A 22,795-nucleotide genomic window follows, 5' to 3' on the forward strand; every position below is an offset into this window, starting at 1 on the left:
CTAGCTACATAATTATTTCGAGACAAGTATGAACTAAAGTTGGCAATCAAATAATTATATAATTGAAGTAAAGGACCAAAACTATATAAAGAAGAATACTTCATTATTGAATTAAGTCTTACAAGAGAGAGAAAAGCTATTAGAGCCATACCCGAATTCTGCATAAGACTTGAAGAACTAACAAACTATTCTAATTCTACTCCACTAGAACTAGAACAAAGTAAATAACTAGAGAGCTTCTTGCTTGATCCTCCTTGCCGTGTGTTGAAATGTAGAGGGAGATGTCCTTAAATAGCCTTCTAATGATGGTTGTGGCAATCGGAATTGTCGGAAACACCCTTTCACCGTCATTGAGAAAGCAATCCTGCACGTCCACGTGGAAGCCCAGGATCAGGGTGCTCTATGGCAGTTCAGCCGAACCCCCTGTTCGGCCACACCCTGGGTCCCACCTCCTAGCCGCACCTTTGTCTAGGAGACTGACTGGTGGGCCCTTATGGTGGTTAGCATGATTATGACCCATTTAAGACGGTTTCACCTGACTTGTCAGCCCTCCAATCCTTGTATTCGCATATGATTGGCCCGAGTTGTGTCTTTGACTGTTATTTTCCATTATTCCTCCTTCGATTATGTGAAGTTCTCTCGTAAACAAATATTTTGCCAAGTAGAAGTGGAAATAAATTATTTTTAAACAAATATGTACTAGTTCTCCTTTATTTCCGAATGTATTAACGGTCCAAATTGATCTATAATGACCGTCAACATCCTGGGGGTTCACGGGTTTGAACCAAACTGTGAACACCCTAAATTTAGACCATAATAGGTGAGGTTAGATAAAATCTACTCAAAATAAAATATTAATGGTACAGTGGTACACACACTTTATACCACAACTACAAAACCCCTAATACCACAACTACAAAACCTCTAATAGGGAACGGTTTTAGATGTGTCGGTTCATCTAAAATTAATCGACACATACAAGGTTTTTTTTTCCTCCTGATCCCTTAAGCGGGTTTAAAATTTAAAACTGGTACCGATAATATCTTATAGGTGCCAATTTATTAAAAAACCAACACCTATAATAAGAGTGTTGGTTTTTTAAATAAACCGGCATCTATACTTGAGATAAAAGTGCCATTTCAGTAAAACCAACACTTTTAGTGGGAACTGAGCCAAGCCTATGGAGTGGGCGTTCTTAAACTGGTACTCCCTCCATTTCATATTATAATACTTTCTAGCATTGCCCACATTTATATAGATATTAATGAATCTAAACACATATATATGTCTAGATTCATTAACATCTATATGAATGTGGGCAATGCTAGAAAGTCTTGTAATAAAAAGCGGAGGAAGTAGCATCTATATCCCCTCTATCAGTCTATCCCCTATGCCCTCCATCTCCCATCTCTCTTCCTCTCTTGGAATGGCGTGGCGCGAAAAACACACACTGGCCTAGGAGATCTACTTAGCTCTAGTGCAGGTTCAAATCTTGGTGAGGTGCGGGCGTGCTAGTCAGTTTGATCCTGCAACTGACAAGATTTGTAAACAACCGATCGGCTGTCAAGCCGATTGAGTAATTCCAGCCAATGCCAATTCCAACCGATAGCGATAGGGTTTTGAGCTATCGGCAATATGTCCAATGTAGATAATGATATAAAGGCAGTCGGCTAACGATGATGGAATATAACAGTAATATAATCCAGTAGAAACCAATCGGCTAACAATATGACATGATGATAGAACAAGTACTGATCCGATGGTTAAAGCATACATCGGCTGGAGGTCCGATGTCATAAAATCCTCAAGATTAGATAAAACAGTGAAACCTTTGTTGTCATTGGCTAAATCCAACTTATATATATATGCAATCCTTATAAGCCGATGCTACGTCCAGATAACTTATCGGCTAGCACCCCGATAAAACACTAGCATGAACCTATCGGCTTAACAAGATTTATATTATCAACAACGTCGAACCTAACCGATGCAGCACAAGATTGTATATGATAATCTAATACTTGATGAGCCGATAGATCTATCTAATGTGATGGATATAATAAATCTATCTAGAACAACATTTGATTGTAGAGATATATCGGCTAAGATAGAAGATCAGACCTAAACGAGACAGTCCCAACTAAACCGATGCGTCTCTATACACATTGCAATTAGAGATAGAATTAAGATATCAGGTAGGCAAATATATCAACCAAACCAGAGCGATCCAAGAGATCGAAGCAATGCAGCCCTGAACAACACCAACGTAGCCGATAGATTCACCAGGGCCGGCAGAACGTAGGATTTACCCCTTCGCTGGAGATCGAACTGAACCGATGCAGCCCCGCGTCAGGTGCCAAATTCCGCCGGATGATAGGTAAAAACCTCGGTAAAGAGAGTGGTGATGCGCCAAGAGTAGTTGTATTGATCCAGAAAGAGATTTTACAATAACCCCGGGTGCACATATTTATACCCATGGGGAGATACTAGTCCTTGTCGGACAAGAAAGAAACTTTTCTAAAGATAAAATAAAAGCATGAAGTCCTTATTGGATACTAAACACACTTTCTTAAAGATAAAAGGAAACTAACAAACTATTCCTAATTAATAGATAACTTGCCATGTCGCATCCTACTTGAACTCGGACTCTTCTGAATAAATTTCCTTTAATTGATCCGACTCCACCAAGAACATAACTGCTGGTGATTTGGCAACTCCCATCGGTCGATTCCAAGACTCTGAAATCGATACTGATTCTAGGCCGATGATGACTTCGGGCTTACCAAATTTTGGCGTTAACACCGGCGCTACGACGCAACGGTGATGGCCTATTCCAATCCTCTCGTGGCGCGATGGGGGCGGGGACAGCTTCCTCTTCCTCTCCCCAGCCCAGCGCGGTGGCCACCAAGTCTGACCAGGACGACGGTGAGTGCAGGTTACTTCACGGTAGAGAGTGGGGAACTTTTAATTGGAGTGATGGAATTATTCATCCCTGCCAAATTTTGTGAATGAATTTGTGTGGGGGATATTGTTGGATGGATTGAGGGCAGTATGTGGATGAATCATGCTTTTGGATGTGGGATAGTTTAGGGGTGATGGGAAGTTACTCGATGCATCGGCCGAAAACCATTTTTTTTCATTCATGGGACAAAAAGGTACCGATTTATGAACCGGCCCATCTGATTCCTCCTCATTAGTACCGTCTGAAGGGTCGTTGAGAAATCCGACATCTATATGGGGTTGGCAATCCCCAATCGTTACATATATTATGATTTCTGTAGTAGCGTACACACCTTATAGAGTGGTCACTAAAGTCACATATAATTTATGGTCCAACAACTCCATGAAGTTAAACACTGGCTATCTTCGTGGAAAAAAGAAGAGAGATAGCTGGAGAAGAAAATGAAATGGATAATAACAGCGTAACAATCCTTTGTACTATCAACTACTCCTATCTCGAAACAGTGTACTGATTAAGCAATGAACTAGAGCATTTAACTCCCCCAGCGCCACAGTCCAACAGATCAGCTAGCCAACGCCCGCGCCTAGGCATCACCGCATCACGCATGGGCGAGCACGCTACGTACGCCGCTGCTAGTGCTAAGTGCAAGGTAGCAGCTGGCTAGCTAGCAGCGGCGACGAGCCGTCGTTTGGGTGCGCGCGATAGACCAATCGATGGAGGGGGAGAAGACGACGACGACGAAGGTGGTGGCGCCGGTCGAGCGGGTGGTGTTCGCGCTGAACGGTGAGCGGCAGGAGGTAGCGGCGGCGGACGTGGAGCCGTCGACGACGCTGCTGGAGTTCATCCGCACCAGGACGCCATTCAGGGGGCCCAAGCTTGGCTGTGGAGAAGGTATACCCTATGTATATGTTATTATGTACTACATCATCTATCTTGGATGAAAACGGTCACGAAAATTTCCAATTGGTTGAGCATCGTGATTCCATATAAGTGGTACCGTTTTAGTGCCGTATGTTTTAGATGCCACGAAATAGTTAACCCGACGAATATGATTAACTTTTGACCGACTGAAGAATCGTTTCCGTAGGGATATTACCGTTTCTAACCGTCTTCACAGTGACATATGCCTATTTGTTGCAAGCTGCATAACCAAGCAAACTAGTTCGATTGATCACTTCAGCTCTTCTACGTGCTCGATCAAGCTAGCTAGTTCTACTTCTAAAATTTTTCACTTAAGTTTACTAACGGATACGCGCAAGTCTTTTTATGCTAAAACTTTTACTGGTCGATCCTATTGTTCCATGTCTTCTATGTGGTTCTATTTATGATCCTACGAAAAGGATAAGCAATCAATACTATTGGTTTTCTTTTACTGCTAACTTGAAATATTATATATCGTTCAGGCATCAGGTGAGACATATCTCCTGAATTCCTGATGCCATCCTACATGCTTATTTGCTTCAATTTGTTAATTTGGCTGTAAATTTATTAACCCAAACTAACTGATTAATGATGTGTCATATTGAACATGTTAATTTGCAGCTAGAGATATGCAATACTATATGTTTACACGGAATAAATTAAAAAATAAGAGCTCTGATTTTTTTTGGCACTCTGTCTCAAACTGACGACCGACCATTTTAATACATATTTTTTGGTTGATAAAAAAGACTTTTGTTGCTCTGTGTGTTGTTTGGGAAAAAAGAAGATATACAGCACTATGTCACTATGCCTCATTAGTACCGGTTTGTAAAAGCATCAATGCTAGTTTTGAAAATGATACTGCTGAGGGTTAGCCCGAGACCTCTCCCTATCAAACCCAGGACCTCTCACCTGCGTACTCATTTATACATATTAATTCTACTAAAATATAAATATTTTTCTTTTTTATCTTACCAGTTTTAAATCATAGATTTAGACATTTAAATGACTTGAAATAAAAAATATTATCAACTAAAAAATTGATCTCATCGGCAGCTACAATTTTCGTATAAATTAAAGTTTGCGTCAAACTGATTTCATATGAAAGAGTTGTACAATATGGTTGGAATGATAAATACGGTTTGTACCTTGAATGACACTGATAACCCAACCGAAATTTATTCTGATTTCATATGAAAGAGTTGTACAATATGGTTGGAATGATAAATACGGTTTGTACCTTGAGTGACACTGATAACCCAACCGAAATTTATTCTGATTTCATATGAAAGAGTTGTACAATATGGTTGGAATGATAAATACGGTTTGTACCTTGAATGACACTGATAACCCAACCGAAATTTATTCTTGCCGTAAACATGTGACATCAGTGCTGCTTTCGCAGTTTTAAATTCTAATTAATTTAGGCCCTATTTGGCATAGCTCTGAATCAAAGATTTCTAGAGCTGGATATTCCTAACTTCATAAATCCATGATTGTGAATATGTTGATAATATATGGATGAATCATTTTATTCCTATTTTAGATGGAATATAAAGTTTTTAATATAATGTAATACACAAACTCTAAATCCCGTGAGTGTTTGCAATATGGGGCTGTGCCAAACATAGCCTCAAATAATTGAGAGTAGGTCTGAAGTATTTCTGTCGACGGGATGTACCCGACAACGGTATTTTAGTAGTATAGGGGATGTTGGTAACAGGGCATAAGCAAGATTGTGGTAAAGAGACGGGAGATATAGATGTTGGTAAGAGGGTATAAGCGATATTCGGTAAAGAGACAGGAGACAGCTATTTTATCTATGCTAGTTTAGGCCCACGAGGTGGGTAATAGGCATAATCCAGTTTATATAAATTGCTTTGAGATGTATCATACCGATTACAAAGGAGGAGCAAGCTAGCTATCTAGCCCACCAACTAGTATTTGCCGAGAACTAATTCAACGACTTGAAATCGGCGGCTAGCTAATGACTACCTTCCAGCTATGGTCTTTGATATGGCTTGTGATTTGATATTTTCCCTTCCTAGGTGCTATTTATTTACTATATGAATAGGTGACTTCTTGTCCAAGTATAACTCTAGGGGTTAATGTGAGATACGAGCAAATAAGATCTTGCTTTTCTCGGATCTGATATAAAAGGTATACCTAATACGTATAATACAGATAATTTTATTTTGAGAAAACATTATACTAGTAAAAAACAGTTTTTCCATATGGCCAAAATGGTATTTTCGCATGCGGATCTCCCGTCTGTCTGCAACAAAAGGTCTGCAAAAATCCCTTTTTTTTTTTATGTGGGTGGTGCACTCACATGCGAAAATCGATTTTCGCGTGCGGGCGCTTAAGCCGTCCACACGCAAAAATAATAAAATCGCAACAAAAAAAACGAAAATCAAAACCGTAGCCTTGGAACCCTAATCCAGTAGCAGCCGCCGCTGCCATCCTGCCCAAGGCCCGCCGCTGTCGTCCCCGCAGTTCCCGGTGATGGATCCAGCCGCCCGAGCCCTGGGTGGCAGCGGATCCAACGCTGCCATTGCTGGGAGACCGCCGCCACCACCGCCACCGCCGTCATTGTCCCCGTGATCACCGGCGACAGATCCGCCCTCCCCGCGGTTGCCGGGAGACCACCGCCGCCACCCTCGCCAATGTCGTCGCCACCGCCGCCCTAGTCGATGCTACCGCCGTCGCCGGGAATGGGTAGAGGAGGAGATGAAGTGGGAGGAGTGGGAAGAGAAGAATATATATGTAGGAAAAAGAGAAGTGGGAGAAAAGAAAAAGGAGTGGGGAGAGATGCGCGCTATTTTCACGTGCAGGTCACTTAATAAGCGCATGTAAACATACGCTTATTTTCGCATGCGGATTTATTAAGAGGTCCATCTACGAAAATCAATTTACGCGTGCAGCCCATAAACCTATCACAGCGAAACGATTTTTGTAGATGAAAGCACTTATGATCCGTCTCTAATCTAAGGAGGGTCTCGTAAAAAAATCAATTTTGTATTAGTGTTAGAGGCTGACAAGTGGGTTCATTGATTTTTTTTTGACATTTTGTATTACTAGAAAAAATGCTCGTGCGTTGCAACGGGTAAAGACGTTTTTTCACTGATATATTAAGAGCTGAGCAATAAATTAAAATATTAGGATCGCTATATACATTATAATTGAAAAAGTTGATGAAATTTTTTCCTAGGTTTAGGGTCAATAGCCTTCCTTCCATTTTAGCCTTAGGCCAGTGTCCAAGATAGTCCCATGGTAATACGGTTGCTAGTCCCGTGGCCGTACGGTTGCCGGAGCAAATCTCCCCATCAAATCTGGTCGAATCTTTCTCGATCACCCAAAATTGGTTGAGGGTTTTTAATCCACTTGATCTTCTCTTCCCGTTTTTTCCAAAATCAGAGTGTAAAACTCTTTGTTTCCCCATGAAATCCGGAAATCCAGCCTAATCTTTCTAGATCACCCAAAATTGGTTCAGGTTTTTTGATCCACAGTATCCTCTTTTCATTTTTTTCTAAAATCAGAGTGTAAAACTTGAGATAAAAACGATCGGGGAAGATCGCCGTCATCATCAGCAATTGTTAAAGGAGATTAAATCCAACAAATTAAAACCGAATCGAAAGGAAAAATAATGGAGAAAATGATGAGGGAGGAATGAGGAATCGCAATTGTTAAAGGAGATTAAATCCAAAAAATTAAAACCAAATTGAAAGGGAAAATAATGGAGAAAATGATGAGGGAGGAACGAGGAATCGATTTTTGCAATCAAATTGGAGGAGAAAACGGACAATCGATATGGTGGCGGCACGGCGCCAGGGTTCAACTCGGGAGACGGCGAATGGATCGGATTAAAAAACCAGATGAGAAAAACCAAAATCGCATGGGAGAAAAAACCGGCACAAAAATTTTGACCAAAAAAAACAAAAGCGCCCGGAAGACGTGATCGGATTTAAAAAAGGGACAAAAAACCAAGAGCCTAACTGCGTGGGAAAAAAAAAACTCTTTCGCATGAAAAAGTCGGAAAAAGTACCCGTGGCTGACTTTTTACGGAAGTCGGTCTCTAGATGTTTTTTTTCTATTTTTACTGACGAGCGACGACAGAAGCTTTTTTTTAATCGCTTTTGAGTCGGACACATTTTTTTTTCTTTTTTTACCTCTTTGAGTCAGACTGTTTTTTCTTTTTAACAGACAACGGAAATTTTAGTAGAGAACATAAAATTAAAAAATCGACTTAAACACGGATGACGTACTAAAGTACCGGCAAAAACATCTTCAATTTTTATAATAGTAAATATTTTTATAATAGTAAAGATTAGTACAAGGAAAAAGGTCGCATCTCACTGACAGGTGGGCCCTTGTCCATGTTGATCGATTCAACGGGCCTTTAGAACCCGTCGGGGTGCACTTGTCAGAGACACATACCCTTAAATCAATTGTAATTATAGAAAATTTAATAAGCTGAAGCCACATGTCATTCTCAATATAATAGATGAAGATTAGTTTAGATTAATCAAAACCATTCAGTTAACTAAAGATGGATTACTCCGTATTAATCAACTGGGCCCCATGTGCCACTTCCACACTTTCTTCTTCCTCTCCTCTCTCCTGCAGCACCACGCGCCGCCTGGCTGAATCTTACGGCGGCCGGCGATGGGAGGGCGAGGAGACTCTGGGCTACGTGTTGGGGAGGCGGTGGAAAGCCCGCGGCTGTGCAGAGCGGCTTGGTGTGGCAGAGGGTTGGCTCGGGGTGAATGACAGAATGAGGCGTCGGCGGTGCCCAGGGAGTTTTCCGGAGAGAGACGAGGTGCGCGCGCCGGAGCTCCGCATCGTCGGGGGGTGGGGGGACGTTAGGAAGGGGCTAAGGTGGTCTTGCCACTATGGCCATCTGCGGCGGGGAGGTGGCGCGGGCGGCGGCCGCTGGTCTCCAAAGGAGGAAGGCACCGATGTAGCGTGGGCACAAGTCGCGCGACGTGACTTTGGCATGGCGCTTCGATGGCAGGTCAGGTCGGCTCTGGCGCGGCGAGGCGGTGGGTTGGCTAGTTGAGGCGTCGGTCGGTGGGAGGGGAAGGCTTTGGCGGGGTGGGCTGTGGCAGCTGGGGTGCTCGGTTGGGATACAAGTAGGCTGACCCGCAAACCCATTTAAGGTCTTGTTCGGTTTGGAGTGGATTGAAAAGGATTGGAGCGGATTGAGGGGGAATAATTTCACATCACAATAGATAAGGATTAACCGAACAAGACCTTATAGATAAAGTTAGCGGATAAACCAGTTATTTAATTTATAAGTGGGTTTACGAGTCTACCCACTTACAAAAATCTCCTTAAAAATAATCTGTTCATCTTCAAGCTCCTTAAAAATAATATTTTTATGTATTCCAATGTTTACTGTCTCTCTTGCCCAATATGGGATTGGTAGCAAAAATCAACTTCATGATTAAGCTCGTCGTGACCACAGAAATGCTTTCTTTTGTGTGCAAATACATCCACAGTGTGCAAGGGATGGAAATGCTTTCTTCTATCCAATTCTTCCGAAGTCCCAACCTTGTGGTATGCTAAAGGCTGTGACTATTCTTTTCTTTCGTACAGCTCTTCCATTTAGGGCTGAAATAGTAATTGTGCTTTACATGGCCATTTCAGTTATCACATCCCTTTCCTATGTTTTTCTTCTGGTATTCGACTAATTCAAGTTTTGAATTACATGTACAACATGAATTAGAAAGATAGGTGAGATTGATCTAGTTCAGTTAATGTTCTGTTGTGCAAATCTTTTTTTTAGATAAAAGGCTTGACGCCCTGCTTTTATAGAAAGCAATAGATTGTTTTTGCTGGGGAGACCAGCTTTACAGGATTCACTCTAGGAACATGATAATAGGCACGCAGGCCAAAGGGAAAGTAAAAACTCAAAGAAGAAAAATCAAACATCCAGCGCTCTCAAAGTTTATGGGCCAAAACAGAACTCTAGAGGACTAACAGCTAAATACTTAAAAGAGAAACAGGAACCACATCACGCTCAACCTATTCCTGCCTGCGGGTGGAATCTTCTAGTTTCCTCAAGCAGTGACGAGGTCACAAACTCCAAGCCTGAGACGTCCTTTGCTCTCGCCAGTATCTTCCAGTGCTGCAAAAGGGAAATCACACGATAGATAATCGTGAACGGTGACCCAATCAATTTATCACGAAAAATCATGTCATTCCTAGTTAGCCAGAGTTGCCAGCTCACAGCTGCCAAAAACATCCAACTCAGAGTATTATGAGAATTGTTATCAGGTTTTAACATTGATGCAAAAAAGTGATCGAAAGAAGAAGGAACAAAGTTCCAGCTGAACGCATCTCTAGCAAAACACCATATAAAAGATGCCATGGGACAAGTAAAAATGACATGTTCGGCATTTTGAGTGACACCACAAAGCTCACAAGCCTCTGAACCTTCCCAGTTTTTCTGTCACAATTGTTCAGTGGTTTGGATCCGGTCTTTCATCGCTAGCCAGAGAAAGTGTTTTCGCTTAAGAGGGATCGGTAGTCTCCACAGTATATTCATTTGGGGGTCAAGTACACCTCTAAAAGTTAACAACTGATATAACGATTTCGAGGTATGAACACCATTTTTTCCATGAACCCATTTGAGCACATCATCCTCATCAGTACAAGCAATCTCTTGTATTAGTTCAGATAACTCTCTCCACTCAGTTAGCTCTGCATTACCAAAAAGTCTTCTGAAAGTAAGACATTCTAACCCCTCATGAGCCACCTCTTTCACATTTATTCTTTGTTGGTTGCAAATATCATAGAGACTCAGGAACCTAATTTTCAGGGGGCAATTACCTATCCAAACGTCATCCCAGAATAAGATATGGTCCCCTTTTCCTAGAACCCATTGTCCCCCAAGAACAAACCACTTTCTAATATTTAGTAAACCTCTCCAGAATTGGGAGATCCCTACCTCTGAACCATAGAAAAAGCCTCTATCTCTCATATACTTGTTTCTTAAAAGATCAAGACACAAACTCTTTTCTTTTGATTCAAGTTTGAAGATCCATTTGGCCAGGAGGGCGATATTGAAAGCTCTAGTTTCAGTGAAGCCCAGGCCACCAAACTCTTTAGGGAAAGCTAAATTCCTCCATCTTTTGCAACTCTCTCTTTCCTCCAACTCTAACCCCACAGTAAACACCTCACTTTTGTGGTAATTTATTTTCATCCCAGAAAGCTCTTCAAAACAATAAAGAAGGAACTTTGTTATCACAATCTCTTTGTCAATGAAAGGAATAAAGATCACAGTGTCGTCTGCATACTGCAGGTGTGTTAGTCCTCCAGGGATGAGATGGGGAATGAGCCCAGACAGAAGGTTAGCAGCTTTTGCATTCTCAAAGATCTTCGCAAGTGCATCACTTACTAAATTGAATAGCAGGGGAGAGAGGGGGTCACCCTATCTAAGCCCTCTGTAAGTACTAAAGAATTCACTTATCTCCCCATTGATATTAACACACACTCTCCCCCTTTGGACACAAGCTTTGATCCAATTAATCCAGGTTGGAAGAAATTTTTTCCTATCTAACACCTCAAAAAGGAAATCCCAACTAACTCTATTATAAGCCTTCTCAAAATCAATCTTAAACACCACTCCCTTCAGATTATGTTTATGTAATTCATGAAGAGTTTCATGCAAAGTAATACAACCCTCTAAGATGAATCTACCAGGAATAAAAGCAGTCTGAGTATGAGAAATCACATTGTTAGCTACAACAGTAAGTCTATTAGTAACTACCTTAGCCAAGAACTTAAAGCAGTCATTTAGAACACAAATAGGCATGTATTGTTTAATGTTAGCAGCTTCCTTAATTTTGTGGATCAGAGAAATAATGCCATAATTTAGTCTTTTTAGATTTAACTCATTGTTATGTAAAAGGATTAGCATTTCAAAAAGGTCACCTCTTAACTCTTGCCAGAAAGTTTTATAAAATTGTACATGGAAACCATCAGGGCCAGGGGGCAGTGTTAAGCTTGGCCTCTTTAATGACGTTATCCAGCTCTTCTAGGGTAAATGGTCTTATGATCTAAGCACTCTCTTCCTCAGTAAGGTGATGTGAGTCAGTCCAGAAATCTTGGCTCAAGTGTGTTTTGGAAGGGGCTTAGCCCAAAATAACTCTTTGTAAAAAGCAATGATGTGTTCCTTTAACTCCCCTTCTTCAGAGATCAACTCACCCTCATGCTCCAAGCTAAAGAGCTGTTCTGCAAATTCCTCACCACCTAAAGTAAACTGAGGGTTATAACATTTTGTGAATTTATTCATAGTTTCATAATATTTTGTGTTATTCCAGGTGGATGTGGGGCTTGTGTAATCCTTATAGCCAAGTATAATCCAAAGACAGATGAAGTGACTGAATTCAATGCAAGCTCATGCCTAACACTTCTTTACAGTATACATTTCTGTTCAATTATCACCACTGAGGGTCTGGGGAATACCAAAGATGGCTTCCATTCTATACAGAAAAGAATGTCCGGGTTTCATGCCTCCCAGTGTGGTTTTTGCACCCCTGGCATGTGCATGTCTATTTTCTCCTCTCTTGTCAATGCTGACAAATCCAAGAAGCCTGCACCACCAAAAGGGTTCTCAAAGCTATCTGTATCAGAAGCAGAAAGGTCTTTCTCGGGTAACATGTGTCGATGCACCGGTTACCGACCGATTGTTGATGCCTGTAAAAGTTTTGCATCGGATGTTGACCTAGAGGATTTGGGCCTTAATATATTCTGGAAAAAGGGTGACAAACACCCAGATCCTACCAAATTGCCAAGCTACACTCTTGGTGGTGGGATCTGTACCTTCCCAGACTTCCTTAAATCTGAGATCAAATCTTCGCTAGACTTCAATGATGCTAGTATTTCAGGCCCCAGGGAGGGATGGTATTGTCCCAAAAGTATCAAACAGTACTATAAGTTAGTAAATTCTGGCTTATTTAGTGAAAGCTCTGTGAAAGTGGTGGTTGGGAACACAAGTACTGGTGTTTATAAGGATCAGGACCTTTATGACAAGTATATTGACATTGCAGGCATTCCAGAACTTTCTGCTATTGTAAGGAAAGATAAGGGCATTGAAATTGGAGCAGCTACATCAATTTCCAGGACCATTGAGATACTTAACCAAGAAAGTGAATCAACATCCTCTCCAAATGGGAGTGTGGTTTTCAGAAAACTTGCTGAGCACATGAGCAAAGTGGCTTCGCCATTTGTTCGTAACACAGCAAGCATTGGAGGAAACATAATTTTGGCACACAAATACCCTTTTCGCTCAGACATTGCAACCATACTTCTTGGTGCTGCCGCAACTGTCAATCTTCAGGTTTCTTCGAAAACACTACATGTTAATTTGGAGCAGTTCCTTGAGCAACCTCCTCTGGATCACAGTACTTTACTTCTGAGCATATTTATTCCACATTGGGCTTCAGACTGTAAGAAAGAGCATACTTTGGTATTTGAAACTTATAGAGCAGCTCCACGTCCTCTTGGCAATGCTGTTTCATATGTTAATTCTGCTTTCCTAGGACATGTTTCCTTGGATAAATCATCAGGTGACAATATATTGAGTAACCTGCACTTGGCTTTTGGTGCCTATGGAACTAAACATGCTATTAGAGCAAGGAAGGTTGAGGAATACCTGACAGGAAAAATACTTTCTGCATCTGTTGTGCTTGAAGCAATTCGATTGCTGAGAGAAACAATTGTACCGGTGGAAGGAACAACTCATCCTGAATACAGAGTCAGTGTGGCTGTTGGATTTCTGTTCAGTTTCTTATCTCCACTTTGTAAAGGTGTGATAGAGCCTGGAAAAACTCTCAGTATTTCTGAAGATTTGGTAGATACTGATAATGTCCATAACAAGCCATTGTCTTCACGACGAGAAACACTTTCTGGTGATGAATATACACCTGTTGGAGATCCAATCAAGAAGTATAAAGTTGAGGTTCAAGCATCCGGTATGTGGTAACGTAATTACGTGGCATCATCACAATTACAAAAATAATCAAGCTGATATTTCCCAATGAATCCTCCTTGGAGAATTACATATATACTCTTCTCTTGTCGAATGCAGGGGAGGCAATATATGTAGATGATATTCCTGCTCCAAAGAATTGCCTATATGGAGAATTTATTTACAGCACACAACCTCTTGCTAATGTGAAGAGTATTAAATTCAAACCTTCTTTGGCATCGAAGAAGATCATTACAGTTGTTTCTGCCAAGGATATTCCAACTGGAGGGCGAAATATTGGATCAACATTCTGGTTTGGGGATGAAGAACCACTATTTGGTGATCCAATTGCTGAGTTTGCTGGACAAGCTCTCGGTGTTGTGGTACTTATCTTCTCATACTTTTAATATTTTATACAAGGTTTCAAGCACTTAACAGAAGACTGTTCTATAATGAGACAATGTTATGAAATTTATTTGTGGGTTTGTTGTTTTTCCATGATCCATATTCACGTAAATAAAACATGTTCTTTAACTCAGATTGCAGAAACACAGCGATATGCTGACATGGCAGCAAAACAGGCAGTTGTTGAATATACCACAGATGGTTTAAAGGCACCAATCTTAATAGTGGAACAAGCTGTGCAAAGCAATAGCTATTTCCAGGTTCCCCCTGAAAGGGCTCCCAAGCAAGTTGGTGATTTTTCCAACGGAATGGCAGAAGCTGATCACAAGATCATGTCGGAAGAAGTATGTTTTTTACATTCTCTGTGATTCCTCAAAGCATCATCTCAGTTGCTTTATTAAAAGACGCAGGAGTTATAAGATACTCTTCTACTTCTACCAATCACCTGCTTAGTTTTGATATTTGTTGGTTGAAACTATGACATTCGTAGTATTCAACAAAGAAAAATTGTTAGAGCAGTGAACAAACAGCAACTACAACATTCTCCTTGTGGTTGGAGTTCATGATACTTTTGCTTTTCAGATATAATAACTATATTGTCATAATGATTTTCTTAAGAGATTATGAACTGTTAACTATATACCCATAATAATTCTCATAAAATTTATGAATGTTACCTTGTTTGTACTTAAATTGATCCTTGAAACTATTTATAATCGGTACCAGTTAATTTGCAAACTGTAATCGCCATTACATACTTGCAATTGGAATGTTATTATATGTTACAGTTTGTAACTGGAGTGACCAATTTTCCTCAAGCTATAAGTAAGGCTCATCTAAGGCAACATAGTATAACATCTTCTCATGTAATAATGCGTGATATTGATTATTACAGGTCAAACTTGCTTCTCAGTACTACTTCTACATGGAAACACAGACAGCACTAGCAATTCCAGATGAAGATAACACCATGACAGTATACAGTTCATCACAATTCCCTGAACTTGCACAGAATGTCATTTCCAAGTGCCTCGGCATTCCATTCAACAATGTACGGGTCATTACAAGAAGGGTTGGAGGTGGCTTTGGTGGAAAGGCAGTCAGATCACTCCATGTGAGAATCTAATTTATTATCACACTAGTCTTTTTTTTTATAGAGAAGGGTATTTTTTTACCTGGCCTCTACATCCAACCAGATATATACGGCCATTGAAATAGGGAACTTAGCCCCACAAACAACCCAATCTAAAATTCGCTCCATAGGAGATTTGAACTCAGGACCTTGGGGTACTACTCAGGTCACTGTAACCACTAGGCTACATGCCCTTTTGTATTATCACACTAGTCTAGTAATTGCTATGCCTTACTATGAAGGGAAATCTATACTGTTTTTACATTTTCCATGTGGTTCGCATTCATGAACGCCTAGCACCCCCCAGGCCCCCACCCCGGTGTTGAATTAAGAAACATTAGATTTATACTGTGCTGTGTACAGGTTTGATGACCCTATTTTGCACTGTTATATATATATATATATATATATATATATATATATATATATATATAGCAAATCTATTCTACACCCCTCCTCTAGAATAACTATTCTACACCCCCTCCCTCCCATGGACAAACCCACCTCACACACCCTCCCTAGGGCCCAAAACACCCCTCCCACCTCGGTGAAAGCGTCCTCCCGCCGGTCAAACCCGCCCACTAACTCCCCCCCACGCCCATCACTTTGCTATCCTCGTCTCTCAGAGATTGTGCAGTAACAGGACAACTTTCTCGCAGTAACGATATCAAAAAGTAGTCATGATGGATCTAGTTTTGTTAAGCACTTTTTTACGAACATCATGGTATAAACGGATTAGAAAAATAATATATGGCGTGAGAGATATTGTTCTCTAAAGATTGAGATTTACCTCTTTTCAGTCCTCGTCTCACTGGAACGGCGTAGTAACGCGACGGTCAATGTGTAGTAACATGGCTGCTTTTCGCAGTAATGACGTTAAAAAATAGTTATGATGATTCTAGTTTCGTTAATAATTTCTTTTACGAACGCCATGATGCAAACGGATTAGAAAAATAAGACGTGACATGTACGTTACTGCTCTCTAAAGGTTGAGATTTAAAATATATTAGCTCTACAAGAACATTACTAATATAGTGCCACCCGTTACTATAGTTTACGATGGTTCTAGTTTCGTTAAGAACTTCTTTTACGAACGCCATGATGCAAACGGGTTAGAAAAATAAGACATGACATGTACATTACTGCTATCTAAAGATTGAGATTTAAAATATTTTAGCTCTACAAAAACATTACTACTATAGCGCCACCCGTTACTATGCATGTTTTCTGTTACTGCAAATTTCGTCATGTTGTTACTGCCAAAACAGCAGTAACAACCTATAATTTTTGTAGTAACAACCGACAATTTTTGTAGTAACGTATCATGTTACTACCCTTCTAGGATATGTTACTGCGAAATCATAGGACCAATGTATGATTAACTGGTTCTCACGCAATTTGAACAGACATACAAAGCATGTAAACAATATTTACTATTTCCATAACATCATACGGTGAATTGGTTAGGATAGCTTGCCATGAACTATGAAATCATGGGTTCAAGTCTTAATTTCATCAATTTATTTTTAATTTTTTTAAAAAAGAGAAAAGAATGGAGAAAAAAACGAGAGATGGGAAGGAGAGAGAAAAAAACGAAGAGGAGGGCACCGGGAGGAGAAAAAAAATGAAAAAAAGGAAATGAGGGAGAGGGAGGTGGAAAAAACGAAAAAAAAAAGAAAAAAGAGAGGGATCGGGAGGAGGAAAAAACGAAAAAAAATAAAAAAAGAGAGGGATCGGGAGGAGGAAAAAACGAAAAAAAAAGAAAAAAGAAAAGGAGGGAGAGAGGACGAGGAGAGGAATCGGGACTGATTGAGAAAAATAGTGGGGGAGAGAGGGTATCAGGAGGAAGGAGAGAAGAGGGAGGGTAGTAGTTCTTACCATAAAAGTAACTCCATGAAAGAAAAAATAACTGACAGTGACAGTGTCACCTGTTGATTCTGACTGATCCATATGCTTTTGTAGATTGCAACAGCAGCTGCACTCTGTGCACACACGCTACGTCGTCCAGTGCGCATGTATCTCAATCGCAATACTGACATGATCATGGTTGGGGGTCGCCACCCGATGAAAGCTCGTTACTCCGTTGGTTTCAAGTCTGATGGGAAAATTACAGCCTTGCACCTGGATTTACTAATAAATGCTGGGATATCTGCTGATGCAAGCCCCATAATCCCTGGCACTATTATATCAGGTCTGAAGAAGTACAACTGGGGTGCTCTTTCATTTGATGTCAAGCTCTGCAAAACAAACAACACATCCAAATCAGTGATGCGAGCTCCTGGAGAAACACAAGGGTCTTTGATTGCTGAAGCCATCATTGAACATGTCGCTGCAGTACTCTCCCTTGACGCCAACACTGTCAGGCAGAAGAATTTCCACTCCTATGATAGCCTTGTTTTGTTCTACCCGGAAAGCGCAGGCGAATCGTCTACGTACACATTACATTCTATTTTTGACAGATTAGCTTCAACTTCTAGCTACCTAAAACGTGCTGAATCCATCAAGAAGTTTAACAGTTGCAATAAGTGGCGAAAGCGGGGCATTTCTTCTGTGCCCCTCATTCTGAAGGTAAGAGTGAGACCAGCACCTGGAAGAGTTTCTGTACTCAGTGATGGCTCCATTGTTATCGAGGTTGGTGGGATCGAACTTGGGCAAGGACTTTGGACAAAAGTACAGCAGATGGCGGTTTATGCTTTGGGACAGTTGTGGCCTAACGGGTGTGAAGGTCTTCTTGACAGAATCCGTGTTCTTCAGTCTGATACATTGAACTTAATTCAAGGTGGCGTTACTGCTGGCAGCACTACATCTGAATCTAGTTGTGCAGCAGCCCTTCAGGCGTGCAACATGCTGGTTGAGAGATTAAAGCCAGTCTTGGATAGGCTGCAGTTGCAGTCAGGCATAGTATCATGGGATACATTGATTTCGCAGGTGATTCCAGTTTTCTATAATGTCAGTTTATGCACAGTAAAGTAGAATACCCTTTTTGTTTATGTAATGGAACGGCGTCCCACTAGCAAATTCTGGATTTTTCACATTTTGGTCCTTTTAAAAAACTTATTTTGCAAATAGACCCCTAGAAAAACTTATCCCAGAAATGGTCCTTTTTGGGGCGCCAGAGTGGCTGGCGCCGTCCTCCTGCCACCGTGGCACACGCAAACCGACGTGGCAAGAGGAGGGCGCCAAAATGGTTGGCGCCGCCCTAGGGAGGAGGGCGCCAGCCATGCTGGCGCCGCCCCCCTCCCCCTCCCCCACCACTCCTCGCCTCCATTCTTGTTTCTCTATATTGCAACCTTTTTATTTTTGTTTTATTTTTTTGGATGTTTTTTCGCACTTAGGATACGATACAACCAGCTAAAAAAAATTAAACTTGAACGGAATATACCACTTAGCTAGATATCCGAAAATAGCATACCACTTAGCCTATTTTGCACCTTCATCAGAATTAGACCATAACTTCTTTAGTAAATACCTTTGATTAGCATGTTAATTATAATACACTCTACCACTATATGAAATTACTTAATCTCTAATTCAAAATATAACCACATGAAATGATAGCCATAAGTTAAATAGTAGAGAGAGATGCAGTTTATTTTATTTTATTTTATTTTTTTGATATTTTTTTCACACTTAGAAGAATACAGGAACCAACCATAGAAAAAATAAACTCAAAACGGACAAAATATGTGACTTATAGAATTTTCCAAAGCTCTACCGAAACGGACAAAATATGTCATTTATTAAAATAGGCGTAACTTTCTCATACGGACTCGGAATCAGGCAAATAATATATCCACGGATATCTACAGAAAAAGTTACATCCGATTCTTCTTGCTTTGCGGGGTTCGGCGATATTAGAACCTCCAAATTCCGCTTGCAAGATTGTGTTTTCGAGGAGAGAAGTTTTTCGGTAGAGCTTTGGAAAATTTCACAGGCCACATATTTCGTCCGTTTGAGTTTATTTTTTATATGGTTAGTTCTTGTGAGTTCCTAAGTGTGAAAAAAATATCAAAAAATAAAATAAAAATAAAAAAGTTGCACATCTCTCTCCTCTGCACTAGTTCGGAGAGAAAGGAGAGGAGAGGAAAAATTCTACAGGTCACATATTACGTCCATTTGAGTTCATTTTTTCTATGGTTGGTTTTTGTGTGTCTCTAAGTGTGAAAAAAATATCAAACAAATAAAACAAAAATAAAAAATTTCCGAGGGGGGGGAGGGTCGCCAGCCACTCTGGCGCGCTCCCCCTAGCCACCTCAGCATCGCCCCGCCACGTCGGCAGGGGGACAGCGCCAGAGAGGCTGGCGCCGTCCAGTTGGATAACGGCGCCAGCCACTCTGGCGCCCCAAAAAGGACCATTTCTGGGATAAGTTTTTTCAGGGGTCTATTTGCGAAATAAGTTTTTCAAAAGGACCAAAATGTGAAAAATCCAGCTAGCAAATTCACAATTTTAGTATTTTACCATGTTTTAAGAACTCCAAATAAAAAAAAATGATTGCAGTACAGAGTTGTGAATTCCTGCTAACAATTCAAATGCAAATCCACTCCCAGACCAAGAAAAGAGGAAAGGAGACCTACTCATCGTCTGCTAGCAGTATCGCTGGTCATTGTCCTACTCCTATCATGATACCGGAGAAAAAAAATAAATTGATTTTCTGTGGATTTAGATAACTGTTTGTTTGCTACATTTATGATTATTTTAGAATTTTCAAAATCATGGAATATAATGTTGTCCCTCCGTCCCAAAATAAGTACAGTTTTGTACTATTCATATCCAACGTTTGACCGTTCGTCTTATTTGAAAATTTTTTATGATTAATATTTTTATTGTTATTAGAAGATAAAACATGAATAGTACTTTATGTATGACTAATTTTTTTTATTTTTTTCATAAATTTTTCAAATAAGACGGACGGTCAAACGTTGGACACAGATATCTATGATTGCACTTATTTTGTGACGGGTGTAGTATTTTCATAATAGAAAAGCCGGTTCCCCTAGGCTACACTTGGCCGTTACGTAATTACAACTTCATACGCAGGCCTCTCAGGAAAATGTTAATTTGTCAGCAAGTGCATACTGGGTGCCTGACCAAGACTCGAAGTTTTACTTGAACTATGGAGCTGGTACAAGTGAGGTGCGTAGTTCTGTTATGGTAGAATTTTCTATACCATTCTGTGTTGAAAATTTCCTGGAATGCAGGTTGAGATTGATCTTCTTACTGGAGCAATTACCATACTAAGGAGTGATCTTATTTATGACTCTGGCAAAAGTTTGAATCCTGCTGTAGACTTGGGCCAGGTTTGATATATTTTGCATTCAAATCTTCTTCCATGTGTCTGAGTATAAACAGATGAGTTTTGGTCGTCACACAAGTGTGTATCAAGTATCAGATGGATCTGCTCTCTTTTTTTATGTAATTGTTTGTTCGACTCTGTGATGACAAATAGACAACACATTTCTCTCATAAAGCTTTCACTGGCATATAAAATAACGAGCAGACATAATTAGACATACTTGCCCCACCGGAATGAAAAAAAATATTAACCGCCTCTAGAAGGGGCTCGAAAAACAGGTTAAATTACATAATTCAAGTTCTGAAGGGATTGTGAGAAAATTAAATGCATGTCGAACGTCATATATGATCTGTACTCTCTTATCATGCAGATTGAAGGTTCCTTTATACAAGGAATTGGTTTCTTCATCTATGAAGAACACCAAACAAACAGTGATGGCTTGGTTATTAGCAACAGCACCTGGGACTACAAGATCCCAAGTGTGGACACCATCCCGAAGCAATTCAACGTAGAGGTGCTCAACACTGGATACCATAAGAACCGTGTGCTTTCTTCAAAAGGTAATTAACAGTCTGGTCTCATCAATTCAATATGATTCTTTTGCAGCTTGAATTTAACATTGACTTTAAGTAATTTACCTATTGATTTTCCTAGCTTCTGGGGAACCTGCCGTGGTTCTTGGAGCATCTGTGCATTGTGCGGTGAGAGAAGCAATCCAAGCAGCGAGGATAGAGTTTGCAGGTGGCAGCGAATCTACAAGTTCATTGCTCACATTTCAGCTTGATGTCCCTGCTCCAATGACGCTGGTGAAGGAACTGTGCGGCTTGGATATTGTGGAGAAGTACTTGGAAGATCTATCTAGCCATGGAGTTGGAAATTGCAACTAGAGCATTATCTGCAATTCTGAAATTCAGTAACATTCAGTTATTGAAAGGAGTGGTATGATCCATTCGGTGGGGCTTGATAAAACAGTGAAATTCAAATGTTTGCGATATTCAGTGTTCTTCTTCAACCATTTTATCGACAATTTGATGGTACTGAACCACCGATATTTTTTATGTTTATTAAAACATGACAACTGTTGATGATATAGGAGTTTTTCCTTGTTTTGAAGGTATGGTCAATCGAAACATATGTGCCAAAAATCATGGATTATGTATGTACTGTATATAAGCTAAACAAAAATAAAGTGCACAATGGTCTATATTGTGTGTCTACATAGTTTGTATATGTATGCAAGATCACTTATGATGGCAGGAGTCATATAGGAAAACACCGTATAGACGAATAGGTAAACAAGAAAGCTTATACCTTGCATTCTGATCAATGGTTTTATCTTCTTGACAAAGTATAAAAAAGGAATCGTTATTAGTACATAAAACAAACGTGTGTTTACATTGTCGACATAAGATAAGAGCATTTGAGGTGACTATAATCACCATCAAACACTTAAAAAAGAGAAAATCCCTTGTATGTCACTGAAATTTGATTTTGATCCTTCCATACCTCTCCCGTTAATTGATAGTCTAATTTCTATAAAAATAACCATTTTACCCTTTGGATGAACATAGTTACGAGTTTGTTGTGCGATACATTATTTATGAAAAAAATTAATTTTAGATAATAAAATAAAAAATTTGTATGATATTATTTTAAAAAAGTTATAAAAAATGAGGAGCATTCATAAAAGATAGGACTAACAATGCTCGTGATATTTTTTTTATAAATACTCCCGATAAAAAAAATCTATTGTCCTATGAAAATGTTAAAGAAAAAAAATTAATTTATTACATTTGTTTTATTTTCAAAATTTATGTCAAAATTTTCTGCACTAATTATTAAGTCTCATTAGTTTCATAAAATGCACATATTGTGCACTCAAACAAAATTTTCATTCGTTTTTCAAGCTTATATTCAAATCTAAATCATCAAGGGCATAAAATACATTTGCAACCAAACTTAATAGTGAAATGAAGGAAAATGTAACGGCAGGGGTATGAAAGGGATCAAGTTGAAATTTTAGGGATATACAAGGGATTGAGTAAATTTCAGGGGAATGAAAAGGATTGGGCGAGTTTTCAAGGGTATATAGGGAATTTACTCTT

General features: G+C 39.9%; 1 protein-coding gene across 4 annotated transcripts in view; it reads left to right on the forward strand.

Moving 5' to 3' along the window:
• LOC127778799 (putative aldehyde oxidase-like protein) overlaps positions 1-21,894 on the forward strand; it is a 42,831-nt gene extending 20,937 nt beyond the window's left edge. For 2 of the 4 annotated variants that reach the window (XM_052305424.1, XM_052305427.1), the window contains exons 2-10: positions 12,211-13,863; positions 13,980-14,242; positions 14,399-14,608; positions 15,160-15,378; positions 17,359-18,324; positions 20,435-20,530; positions 20,596-20,694; positions 21,061-21,250; positions 21,345-21,894. In XM_052305424.1, coding sequence (XP_052161384.1) covers positions 12,211-13,863; positions 13,980-14,242; positions 14,399-14,608; positions 15,160-15,378; positions 17,359-18,324; positions 20,435-20,530; positions 20,596-20,694; positions 21,061-21,250; positions 21,345-21,577 — 3,929 coding nt within the window. In that variant the 3' untranslated portion in view covers positions 21,578-21,894. Of the gene's footprint in view, positions 1-3,465; positions 3,854-11,189; positions 11,238-12,210; positions 13,864-13,979; positions 14,243-14,398; positions 14,609-15,159; positions 15,379-17,358; positions 18,325-20,434; positions 20,531-20,595; positions 20,695-21,060; positions 21,251-21,344 lie in introns of those variants that run through there. The other 2 variants (XM_052305426.1, XM_052305423.1) reach the window with 2 other exon arrangements.
• Positions 21,895-22,795: the final 901 nt, after the last annotated feature.

The sequence above is a fragment of the Oryza glaberrima genome, chromosome 7 (genome assembly GCF_000147395.1).
Source record: "Oryza glaberrima chromosome 7, OglaRS2, whole genome shotgun sequence".
Classification (NCBI taxonomy): Eukaryota; Viridiplantae; Streptophyta; class Magnoliopsida; order Poales; family Poaceae; genus Oryza; species Oryza glaberrima.